Consider the following 13,437-nt stretch of genomic DNA (forward strand, 5'->3'; position numbering starts at 1 on the left):
AATAGTTTTATCAACAATTTCTTTTTCATTTCTCTTTGTTTGGAACATAATAATTATGAAATTAACATAGATATTTTACATGAAGAACTTGTTTGTGATAAATGTAAGTTTAATTATTTGTATAAAAAATGAGTAATTTTGAAACAAATAATATCTTTTTAAAGTGTGCATTTATTATGGAATATCAAATGCCTCCAGCATTACAAAAATGACTAAAACAAAATAAATTTAATACGAATTAAAAAACTACAGAGACCATAGTAATTTAAAGGTTTAATTGCTTCCTTTGTCCCCAGTTTGGTTGAATTGTGTCAAATTCATCCTCATTTTTAAAAAAATTTCATTGTTGTCCTCACGTGGTATAAAAGTGTCAATTGAATCCAAACATAGAAAAAATTTGTGTCAAAGTAGTCATTTTTCCTATATCTCTGTGTCTTCCTTTCATATGTCACTTCTCTGGAGCTATGAAAAGCCTTAAATTGGATAAGGTAAAATGAATATTTGTACTTGATTGTATGAAAGGAAGACACAGAGATATAGGAAAAATGACTACTTTGACACAAATTTTTTCTATGTTTGGATTCAATTGACACTTTTACACCACGTGAGGACGACAATGAAACTTTTACACCACGTGAGGACGACAATGAAACTTTTTTAAAAATGAGGATGAATTTGACACAATTCAACCAAACTGGGGACAAAGGAAGCAATTAAACCTAATTTAAACCAAGTTCAATTCAATTAATAGGATGAGATAAGAACCTTATAAGCATTATATGAAAATGAGTAACCGGTTCCAAGAAGCACCAGTGGTCTAGTGGTAGAATAGTACCCTGCCACGGTACAGACCCGGGTTCGATTCCCGGCTGGTGCATTGTTCTGAGAGCTGTGATGATAAAAGCTTATGATCGATGGGTCGATCACTGTTTCATCTCAAAAACATAGATGAAACATATGCGCACACCTGAGCTCTTTCTTTTATCTCTGTTCTGACAGAGATTAAGGATGTTCAGTTCTTTCTTCTTTTCAGTTCTGACAGAGATTAAGGATGTCATATTCTGTATTAAGGGATGTCATACAGACTTTCAATTCATATTTTATAGCATGTCATATTCTTAAAAAAAAATTCAAAATCATTTAAGTATTAATATTCTTCACCATGGTTTGTTTAGATCATAACTCTCTTTTTGTTTTTCTCTTTTATGACAATTCCAAACAATTAATATCTCATGCAACCTGAGCTTTCTCTTTTTTTTTTCTCTTTTTTTTCTTTTTTTTTTCTATTTACTTGGTGTTGCTTCAAAATCTGCACCAGTGGTCTAGTGGTAGAACAGTGCCCTTACTCATGTTTCTGTTTTCTGTTTTACATATTTGGCTGAAAGAATCTTATATTATATAATAATGAATTAAATATAGGTAACAAATAGGTCATGTGGTACGCATTGAAGGTATCAAATTAATACCACTTTTCAAGGTAATTTCAGTATTGTCAAGTCAGTATTCAAAAAAGTAGATAGGGTTAAAATCTTATGAATGTTATACAATGCTCAAGAATGGAAGTGAGAAACTATGCTAATGGAATTAATGTTTGAAGAATGTTTTGAAGAACAAAGAGGAAACTTAGAAACAATTATGATGAAATAGGCTAATTCCACTGTTTTTGCAAGATAGGTTCATCATCGGTTATACACATATAATTGTTCAATTGATTATTATTCAAGTTTCAAATTAATTAAAGTACATTCTTAAGTAATTTGAGGACGATCATGCACTTAACCAAATTAGATTATCAATCAAATGCAAAACCTTTCTAGACTATTCAGAATGAATACATTATGAATTAAATTAATCATGTCTATTCTTAAATCTCCTAACCAAATTAAAAGTTAATTAATCAAAATAAATTCTCAATTAATTATAGATAAAATTATTACCACCAATCAAAGTACATTATCAATTGATAGCAAAAACTCGTTTAATCATATGAAAGTTCCTAAGTTCAATCAAAGTAAATTCCGATCAAACCTAGAAACCCTTGAACTCATATGATTAATATGCAGGTAGATTCAAACACCTTATGATTCAAAAATTATTGCTTTTAATATGATTGAGAGATGAAAGACATAGAAAGATAGTAAGTCAATTCAATAATCAAAACAAACAATTGCATTAATTCAACTTAACCTCAGAATCCATAATGAAATTATGGTGGAATAGCCCTAGGAGCTTAGCCCTCCATGAATGGAGTAAAATACATGATCAAATAAAAGTGAGAGGAGTGGTGGATGAATGCTTCCAAGTGGAGAAGTCTGAGAATGAATTGTGCATCCCCTGAGTCTCTTTATATAGGCTTGTTTGGACTTGCACTCTGAATCTTTTATTGATAAGATCTTTTATCTTTTATCTAATATCTTTTAAATATTCAACAAATTTAATCAGTTTTTGAGAATATTTTGATAATATCTTTTCTAGGTTCAAAAAGATTTGGCAAATATTATCTTTTGATTTTTTATTGATATAGTTAAATAAGGTAATTATTTAACAATATCAAATAAAATATCTTAAGATATATTTTCTCCAAATTATCTTTTAAAATAAATTTTCTCAAAATTACATTTCAATCCTTTTTATTTTATTTAAAATTACACAGAAGTCTAGAATTTTCCTCTAATTACACTTTAGTCATTTCTTTCTTTTCAAAATTGCATAGAAGCCCTGAGTTGACCAGATTGAACCGGCTTTGACCATTCAAATTCTTGCTTTAAATGAATAAAATTTTAACTTCAGTTACACAAATAAACATTAGAATATCCAAAATAATTTATGCAACTAAGAATCACATTTTAAGCATCTTTAATTCTCAAACCCAATAAATTCAATCGTCACAAATTCACTTTAAATCAATCATTTAAGCACAAGAATCTCTTCAAAAATTTGAATTTTAAAACATAAATGTGGGCATAAATATGCACTCACCACACCACCACACTTATCCTTTTGCACTCCTGGGCAAAACTGACTAATTTCAAGACTTTGTTCTGAGTCATTTTATTCCATATTTGCATTTGAAGCAAAAGAATGAACAACACCAGACATAGATCAATCATCTAGAGATCACTTTGTCATGGACATGCAAATGAAATTGCTTTATTCTTCACACATGAGTTAATATTTTTGTGTTCTAACTCTTAAATAATAAATAGACCACATATTTATCATAGATTAAAATTAGATAATATACCTCAAAATAAATTAACAAATACATGTGTAAAGAAAATGAAAAAATATAAAATTAAATAAGATAGTTTTGAACAAAAATATTTATAATTATTGTCACATCATAAAATTAAGTTCTATTCATATTACATGATTTTAAAATTATTTGATGGCATGTTTATAGTTAAATGATTGATAATTATTAACTTAAAATTAACTTGTTTAATGAACACCTTGTTTTTTTTAACACATTCTCTTATTATTATATGTAGATACTTTACCTTTTACCCTTGTCATTTTTTTTTGCAATAGATCTTCCCACAAGGCTATAAAAATTCAACTTTAATGATATAGTAATATAGTCGACAAATCTAGACCGAGACATAAAACTCTCCAATCCTATGTCATAATTAAAATAGCACTTAAGGTTTATTTTATACTCTTCTAAAATTCAATTTCAAAAATTAGCATAAAATATAACCAAGTGTATTTTTTCTATTATTAGTGCAATCAATGATATCTAGATTAAAATAGTTTATCTCCCCCAAGTCATTACTTTATATATATGTATGTATATATATATATATATATATATATATATATATATATATATATATATATATATATATATATATATATATATATATATGTATATGTATATATATGTGTATATATATATATGTATATGTATATATATATACACACATATATACATATACATATATATACATATACATATATATATATACACATATATATACATATACATATATATACATATACATATATACATATATATATATATATATATATATATATATATATATATATATATATATATATATATATAAACAAGTAATCTTTGGCTCCTTGAAGATATTTCAACCTCATAATTACTCTTCCAAAACTCCAATTGTAAATGAAAGGTTGACATAAACCTAAATATACATAAAACTTTCAACAACTTAATCATATGAAATATTTTCATATGTTCCTACGAAAGGTCATCTTTCAAGACACGATTCAAATCTACTTTTCACAATGAAAGTCACATATGGTGAATAAGATCTTATGTTAAATCTCTTTAAAACTTTGTTGATATAAGTATTGAGACAAATCCAACATACCTTGAGACATTTCTCAATGGATCTTAACGTCAATGGTATAACATGTTTCATTCATTGATGACATACCCCATAATCATGACCAATCATACTCAAGAAGAGTTAGAGTCATATGTGGAAGGTAGGCCCAAACTCTTATCATCATGGGCCATGAGTGAGTTATTAGTTTATTAGGTTTATTTTAGACCTTGTATAATGGTTCAAGTAGTTTTTTTGGACCTTGTTTTTGAGCCTTAGGTTGTAGTGTAAGGTTTTGGGCCTAAAGGAAATGGTCCTATGGAGACACATGGATCTAGGTTAAAATCTCTAGCTTAGAGAGCAAACCTTATAGAAGCTTATGAGTCCTTGGCTAGAATGGTCTCTAAGTTGCTTTCTTTTTGTGAGACACATGCTCTTGTCATGGCATGCTCCTAATGGAGAGAACTTCTCCTTATTAGTGGTAATGTGTCATGCTCCTAATGGAAATAATTTCTCCTTAGTACTAACCGTGTGTCATGCTCCTAATGGAGAGGATCTCTCCTTAGTAGTGGTCATATGTCATCCTCCTAATGGAGAGGATTTTACTTTGGTCCTTAAGTTAGAGTATTAAAGTTTTGCTTTTAGAATTTGGAGACACCTTTAGGGTTACCTAAGCTTATAAATAGCGGTGTCTTCCCTCGTGTAAATTTACCTTTGAATTTATTATTGTTATGCTGCTAAATTTGTGTCATATTACTCAACTTACGTCACCAATGTTAGAGCACCCCATCTAAGTTTTCTCTAATCACCCTTCCTTCCTAAGAATTGACCAACCCAATCTCTTTTGAGAGGAGCACCTAAACACCGCCATATACCCTTGCTTGAGTTATATAGCTTGGAGGAGGAGTCACCATCTCACTACATCAAACCTACCATATGTGCACAATATTCCCACTGTCATTAAGTTTTCACAACCACCAACCTATTTGGAAGTATTCTTGCTTGAGTCATATAACTTGGAAGAGCTTATTCCATCATTTGGTAATCAGAGCTTAGGTTAATTTTGTTAATCATTGTGTTTTTCTAATCTTGTCTTGTTATTACTAACTTGGAATGGTCTAAATCAACATATCTTTTTTGTGGTGTAATTAGATTTTAAAATAGAAAAGAATTTGAGATAAAAAAAATTGTAAGTGAAGAGAAAGATGAGAAAGTTATAAAAGCTTAAGAGAGAGAAACGAAAAAAAGAAAGAAAAAAAAAATAGAGAGTGGAGGGCTGCGCTTGTTACTGTTTTTTAAGTTATATGTAATATCATTAAGAGCATTGAAGAAAAAAAAACAATTATATATATATATATATATATATATATATATATATATATATATATATATATATATATATATATATATATATTACAAGACTTTTTATTTTGATACTTTTAGACATCAAAATGAATGAAAATTTTCAAGAGTAAACTTATAAGTTATAACAGAAGAATACTTATTTTGGAATTGAATTCGGTTGTGAACTAAGTTGATCTTGATTTTATGTAATCATTATAGTAAATTCTAAATATAATATTTTGTGACTTAAATATATATTTTTGTCTTAAATTATTTTTAAAAAGTTGTATGTTAATTTTAAGTTAAATTGTATTTTTTTAGTTTTTATATTTTGTGAAATTTATATAAAACATTTGTTTAATAAATAATATGTAAAGTTTATATTATAGTTTATTGTGTAATTTCGTTTATCAAATAAAAAAACATCTCATACCGTTTGCTTGAAAGTATTGTATATAATTTTCATGAAATACATAAACAAAATAAATATATAATTTAGTCTAAAAGTGAAACAAATTTTTTGAAAATAATTTGAAACACATCTAATTTGAAAATAATTTGAGTTTTTTTTTTTAATTTTTCTCTTGGATTAATGTTCTTATTAACTGTGAAAGGAATTAAATTGCACGATATCTACGTATTATTCAAAGGAAAATGATACTTGAACAATCTCTTTTGACAACATTTAGACACGGGACATGTGTCTAAATGTGAGTGGTCCGCGTGGAAAATGAAAAACCAAATGAAATCTGACGTGGAAAGGGGGCGGGCAGGGTTTTCAAGTTGGCGTTTCAAATTTCAAATTCATTTGGAAGATTGTAGAGAGAGAAGCGCGAACGTTGGGAGGGAGACTGTGACCTAGAGAGAGTTGGAGAAAGGGAGTTCGAGAGAGAGAGGTCCGACGGAGTGCTTGCCGGAGTGTCGCCGGACAACGTTGAAGGTCGTGACGGAGCTAGTCAACCCCTCCAGCCGGTTCCAATTCACGGCCGCCGCAGCTCCGATGTTGGCCAACGAAGCGAAGACGGCATCGTCTTCCGTCCGGTCCGGCCCAGCGAACTAGGGGCACGTTCAAGGTCTCGCATCGTCCCACCTCCTTTCGTCCCTGTGCCAGAGTGCCGCCGGAGCATCGCCGGAGAATCGCCGGAGTGTGGACTGTTCGGTGGACGAAAAAGAGGGGTTTTCCGGGTTGTTAGTCCCACCCATACATTTTTCTTCGTGTGTGTTCCAACCGGCACATGTTGTGTTCACTCAATGTTCGTTTTTTTATTTGAGTGGAATGAATGTATAATATATGTATGATGTTGTTTGTGGATGATTTTGGTTATGTATGATACATTGTTATTCTAATATTTTTGGATCTTATTTGGTAGTGTAGGTATTGTTGCAATGGAGGAAGTTGATCACGAGGATGAAGTTTATTAAGACAAGAAAAAGGTATGTTGAGTTATATTATATTTTCATAAATTTAGGATTTTTATGTATTTAAATAGAAACCATATTTTTGAGCTTGATTACGGAAGAAATGGAGAATATGCATTGAGTGATGAACTTGAAAAAATGAGATTCAAAATCTCTTATAAACTTCCTTTGAGTATTAAGTTTGATCCGGATTTTGGGCCTCCATATTAGTTAAGTGTTGGATTTTGGGGCAGGTTATTAATTGTCAATTTTTCCTTGGCTCTTCTTTCTTCTTTCTATGATGTTGTCGATATTTAGGTTTATGAGAAGGAGTGAAGGGTGCCTGTTTCGTGGTATTAACTGCTTAATGCTTATGCCTTCTACATTCTCCCCTTTTCAGAAGGATATGAGAAGTTAGCCCGGGCAAAAGAAGGTCCATCAAATCAACATTTGGCTAGTGGAGAAGCCTCTAGCACTGGTGAAGGTGATTATGATATGTTTGCTGACGAGGATGATAACAGTAAGCCATCTACAGATGAAAATAATACAGTAAGTCAATCTTCATCGGACGCCATAAATTCTGGCACTCAGGGTAGGTAAATTGGCCTTCAAAGTCTTTGTTACTGATTTTTATTTGATTAGTATTTACTTAACATTGTTCTACTTTTCTTTCAGGTGGAGCATTGCAAAATGATTGTGTATGATGAATCTTCTGGGTATGGCTCTTCTCTTCCATGTAAATTTTGGGAAATAGTCTGATATACATGACATTATTTATCTTTGTTGTAAATTTCAAAACCAAAAAAAAATCATTATGGTATTAAGGAGGTGGCAAAAGTTGAGGGTTTGTACCCACTTCTTCTTCTAATGAATTCTGTTACCAAAAAGAGCTGTTATAAGCTTGTTCTGACATCAATATTTGATGGTCCAGGTACTATTATAGCAGCAGTTTGGGCTATTATTATGATCCAAATACCGGGCTTTATTGCTCTGCAGCATCAGGACAAATGGTACAGCACATTCCTTTATCATCTTTTCGTGTGGTTTGTCAATTTTTATGCTGACATCTTTTAGCCTTTGTTTACAGTAAGTGGTGCCAAACATAGATGTGGATTTGGATGTGTCTTTAGTTGTTTGTTAAAATTTAATCTTGATTTGTGATATTTTTTGTTGGAAACTATATCAAGAGATGTGATATGTGTACGTCAATTTATAGATCTTTGGTGGCATAAAAACATGCAGGGTGATTAGTTGTATAATTAACACCTTTGGCAGAGAGGAGTGATAGGTGTAAATTTTACTTGTTTTTGTTGCTTAAATTGTTGTGCTTTTGAGTAAGTTTTAGTGTTAATTCTCATGAAAAGTATATAATTGTTGATATAAGTATAATTTTGACTGTTTAAATGTTTTTTGATGCTTTTGTTTGTTTATTTCGAAGTAAAATAAGGATTGGATACTATCAAAGACTTGGAGCGCATCATTTGGCTGTCAGCATCGAGAAGAGGACGCTGTTCTTCCGAGAGTTTCACGCCCAGGCGCGAAAGAGAATGCGCCGGGCGCGATTTTACAGAGAGTCTCGCGCCCGGGCGCGAGAGAAGGGGCGCCGGGCGCGACTTAGAAGGATGAAATAAACCTGCGCGGACGCTCGTAGCCCAGCGAGTGGACGCCCATCGCCCAGCGAGCGGACGCTCGTTGACAGAAGAACGAACGCCCATCGAACAGCAAGCCAGGACGTCCAGCGCGCAGCGCAGAGGACGCTCGTCCAGGGCGCAGAGGAGGCTCGTCCAGCGCGCAGAGGACGCTCGTCCAGCAAGTGGACGCTCGTCCAGAGAGCAGAGATCGCTTGCCCAGCTAGCGGAGAACGCTCGCCCAGCTGGCAGAGGACGCTCGTCCAGACGCTTGTCGCCCAGAGGGGACGCTCGTCCAGCGCGCAGAGGACGCTCGTCCTATCAACCATTTACAGCAGATATGTGGTGTGCTACGACTGTCTCATTTGTGATTGGAATTGTTATATGGATTCTTGAACACCGAGTCAATAGTGACTTTCGTGGTCCCCTAAGAAGCAAATTGTAATTATGTTAATGTACGCCTTTGTAGTGTCATATGATAATCTTTTACGGCCAGTTTATTGAATTTGGTGCAGGAATAGGTGCCCCAATGTTCATCTTTTGTTTAAGATTCTAAATCCATTTAATGAGTTATTGATGATTTGAATTATTTCTATACCTTCAACTTTCTATACCTGAAAATATAAAATTAATATTAGAGAAAAAATTGTCACAAACTTTATAAGGGGTGTTTGGATGATCGACTGAAAACATAATATTATAACTTCCAAACAGTTGAATATTGGGTAAAACAGACTCCATTGGGCACATGACCCAAACAAAGTTGATGAATGGAATCACAAATATAAGCATGATAATGTGAAATATTAGGCAAAGATTATGATATTTATATCGAAGTTCACCCAAGGAACCATTTTTTGCATAACTCTTCATGCAAAATTGCATTGGTACCAATGGCTAAATAACTGGGGACTTAAGGCAAAGGTTTTGCACAGTCAGGTCAACAAAGAAAATGCCGTTAATTTTTAAGTGCAAATTTTTTTTTAATCGTTATTGGACATACAAGTGATGTTTAGGCAATGATTATGACATTTATATTGAAATCTATGTCCAAGGAACTACTCTTTGTAAAACTCATTATGAAGAAACAACATTGGGAGCAAAGGCCAAATACGTGGGGAGTTCAGACAAAGATTTTGCACACACAGGTCAACTGTGAAAATGACATTGATTTTTAAGTGAACCAATTTTTTATAAGACTTATTGGACATATAAGTGATGTTCAGGCATTTAATATCACATTTATATTGAACTCCATGCCTAAGGAATCATTCTTTGTAAAACTCATTGTGCATAAAGAGCATCGGGAGCAAAGGGCAAATAAGTGGGGAGTTCAGACAAAGGTTATGCACCCAGGGGTCAACTATGAAAATGACATTGATTTTTAAGTGAACCAATTTTTTTTAAGACTTATTCGACATACAAGTGATATTTAGGCATTTATTATCACATTTATATCGAACTTCATGCCTAAGAAACCATTCTTTGTAAAACTCATTGCAGAAACAGCACCGGGAGCAAAGGCCAAATAAGTGGGGAGTTCAAGCAAAGGTTTTGCACACACGGGTCAATTGTGAAAATGACATTGATTTTTAAGTGAACCAATTTTTAAGACTTATTAGACATACAAGTGATATTCAGGCATTGATTATCACATTTATATCGAACTCCATGCCCAAGGAACCATTCTTTGTAAAACTCATTGTGCAGAAACAACACCGGGAGCAAAGGCCAAATAAGTGGAGAGTTCAGGCAAAGGTTTTGCACACAAGGGTCAATTGTGAAAATGACATTGATTTTTAAGTGAACCAATTTTTTTAAGACTTATTGGACATACAAGTGATATTCAAGCATTTATTATCACATATATATCAAACTTCATGCCCAATGAACCATTCTCTGTAAAACTCATTGTGCAGAAACAACATTGGGAGCAAAGGCCAAATAAGTAGAGAGTTCAGACAAAGGTTTTGCACATAGGGGTCAACTGTGAAAATAGCAATGATTTTAAGTGAACCAATTTTTTTTAAAGACTTATTGGACATACAAGTGATGTTCAGACATTGATTATCACCTTTATATCAAACTCCATGCCCAAGGAACCATTCTTTGTAAAAATCGTTGTACAGAAACAACATTGGTAGCAAAGACCAAATAAGTGGGGAGTTCAAGCAAAGTTTTTGCAGAGATAGTTCAACTTTCAAAATGACATTGATTTTTTAATGAATTTTTTTTAACACTTATTGGACATGCAAATGATCTTCAACCATTGATTATGTCATTTATTGAACATTTCTTTGATGATTTGTAACAAAAAATATGTACATTCAAACCTAATCATCACAATTTCAAATAGTGATAAGAAATCCATAAATGACATTCGTACTATCCATTTTGTAACAACCCTAAATGTTGCAACACTTAATTCCTCCACACAATATGGCGTCCGATGAAGATTGACTAACTGTATTATTTTCATCTGTAGATGGCTAACTGTTATTATCCTCGTCAGCAAACATATCATAATCACCTTCACCAGTGCTAGAGGCTTCTCCACTAGCCAAATGTTGATTTAATGGGCCTTCTTTTGCCCGGGCTAACTTCTCATATCCTTCTGAAAAGGGGAGAATGTAGAAGGCATAAGCATTAAGCAGTTAATACCACGAAACATGCACCCTTCACTCCTTCTCATAAACCTAAATATCGACAACATCATAGAAAGAAGAAAGAAGAGCCAAGGAAAAATTGACAATTAATAACCTGCCCCAAAATCCAACACTTAACTAATATGGAGGCCCAAAGATAGTTTCTCCAAACACTAAGAATAAACAAACACCATGTATGATATTGATAATAGAACAATAAGTTCTATCTTGCATCATGACCATAATAACAACATAAGTTGAACAGTATTATAATAGTAAAACCAAGTAGTTAAATCAAATAAATTATAAAATCAAACAGCATATTACATCATGTTGTTAACAATGTAAACATAATGAAACAACAAAACATAATATAAGTAGAATAAAGCATAGTGTATAACACTAACCCGCTTCACGATCAAAAACCTCTCGCTTTTCATGATAAACATCTGCGAAAAAGGTCAAGGAGCCAAAGTTAAGCATAATGTAGGCATAACAACTAAAGAAACAGTGAATCAAAACAAGTCGCATGACATAGAGTCTCATCAGCCTATCTAAATGATTACATGTTTACACAATGCATAATATCTACAAAGCCCGGAGGGATTAACTCAACTGTATTCACCATTCTCCATCAGCTTCATAGTATCCTCAGTTAGCTTGTCAAATACAACCTTAGTCTCAGCAGACATTTTTGCCTTTCTGTCACTGTTACCTTTTAGCCTTCTCAAGGCTTGCAAAACCTATTGGAAGGATATCGGTTAATACTGCCCAACTAATGAACCTCAAAAAACTCTTAACGAAGTAGATATATGATATATAATTCCAGCCTAGTCAAGTATAAAGATTTACAAGATATAAAGAGAACATGTAAATGAATATGATATAAAATTAATAATTGCAGTTAGATACAAGCCAAATATAACTTTAAATATTGTTTCTTATATTTTTATCTTTATGAACACCATTAATCCTTTATTTTGAAAAAAATGGCAATTAACAGGCTTTCTCTGATAACGGTTTAGGGTTGCCATACTCAACTCAAGTTAAAAGTAAATTTGCATACACAACTATGGAGTCAACAGCAGATTCGAGTTCTCTTATTTTCTGTATTTATTTGTTCCAACTTGAAAAGCACAATGTCAAAATTACACATTCCTTACACGTTCAGATTTGAGAGTAAAATATTTTTAACTGGATAATATTTTTTAAGGATATGAACTACCCTTAGCAAGAAATTCCACAACTCCTTGGCCACATAAAAAACCAATGATTGCCTAAACAAATGGATGATCTACAACTACTCTGGAGTGAATTGGAAAATAAATATTGTATTTTACAATGATACTTTAGTAGAACAAAGAAATAAAAAATCAGAAAATTAAGAATGATAAAATACATACATACATACCGTTTCCCCAGGTTCAAGAACATTTGCAATCCGCCTCTTCATGACGGCAATATCTTTAGAAGAAAGGTCAGGCATGCCCTCATCCACATCATTAGTTGGTACAGATTTTAATGCAGAATATTTTGGATCAAATTCAATATTATCAAGCCATGCATCCTGCAAGGATCCCTAATTTATTAACAGAATTCAAATGAAATATCACAAATAAAGAAAGAAAACAACATAAATAAAGAAAGAAAACAACATAAATCCCTCACCTTACATATTCAACAAAATTGGCTGCTGCATGAAAATAACCTTCTTCCCTTTCTTTATCTAGGTTGAAAGGCTCAATTTGAATCCCGTCATCGACAAAATTCTCGATATCCTGCCACAAGATATCACACATCACTGCCTTCCTATCTTTTACGTATCCAGTAACAGCTCATACATAACCAAAATCATCCACAAACAACATCATACATATATTCTACATTCATTCCACTCAAATAAAAAAACGAACCTTGAGTGAACACAACGTGTGCCGGTTGGAACACACACGAAGAAAAATGTGTGGGTGGAACTAACAACCCGGAAAACCCCTCTTTTTCGTCCATCGAACAGTCCACACTCCGGCGATTCTCCGGCGATGCTCCGGCGGCACTCCGGCACAGGGACGAAAGGAGGTGGGACGAAGCGAGACCTTGAACGTGCCCCTAGTTCGCTGGGCC

The 13,437-nt window shown here is 32.9% G+C and overlaps 1 protein-coding gene and 1 non-coding gene across 2 annotated transcripts; one reads left to right on the top strand and one right to left on the bottom strand.

Annotated features, from left to right (window-relative positions):
* The first annotated feature begins 806 nt into the window (after window positions 1–806).
* TRNAG-GCC (transfer RNA glycine (anticodon GCC)) lies at window positions 807–877 on the top strand. Its single transcript has one exon. It is a non-coding gene; the product is annotated as a tRNA-Gly (tRNA).
* A 10,283-nt stretch (window positions 878–11,160) lies between these two features.
* Window positions 11,161–12,915, bottom strand: LOC128193868 (uncharacterized). The gene is made up of 4 exons (XM_052868057.1): window positions 12,728–12,915; window positions 11,933–12,059; window positions 11,724–11,765; window positions 11,161–11,285 (listed from the first exon to the last, which is right to left on the bottom strand). Exons 1-4 carry the CDS (start codon window positions 12,800–12,802, stop codon window positions 11,161–11,163), a joined length of 369 nt encoding a protein of 122 aa, XP_052724017.1. The 5' UTR covers window positions 12,803–12,915.
* Window positions 12,916–13,437: the final 522 nt, after the last annotated feature.

This window comes from Vigna angularis, chromosome 9 (genome assembly GCF_016808095.1).
Source record: "Vigna angularis cultivar LongXiaoDou No.4 chromosome 9, ASM1680809v1, whole genome shotgun sequence".
Taxonomy (NCBI): Eukaryota; Viridiplantae; Streptophyta; class Magnoliopsida; order Fabales; family Fabaceae; genus Vigna; species Vigna angularis.

Coding starts and splice junctions, on each gene's coding strand:
- LOC128193868 (XM_052868057.1), bottom strand. CDS start 12,802: ATGCCTGACCTTTCTTCTAAAGATATTGCCGTCATGAAGAGGCGGATT. Junction 12,060..12,727: donor TTCTTGAACCTGGGGAAACG/GTATGTATGTAT, acceptor TCCTTCCAATAG/GTTTTGCAAGCCTTGAGAAG. Junction 11,286..11,723: donor GGTTTTTGATCGTGAAGCGG/GTTAGTGTTATA, acceptor TCCCCTTTTCAG/AAGGATATGAGAAGTTAGCC.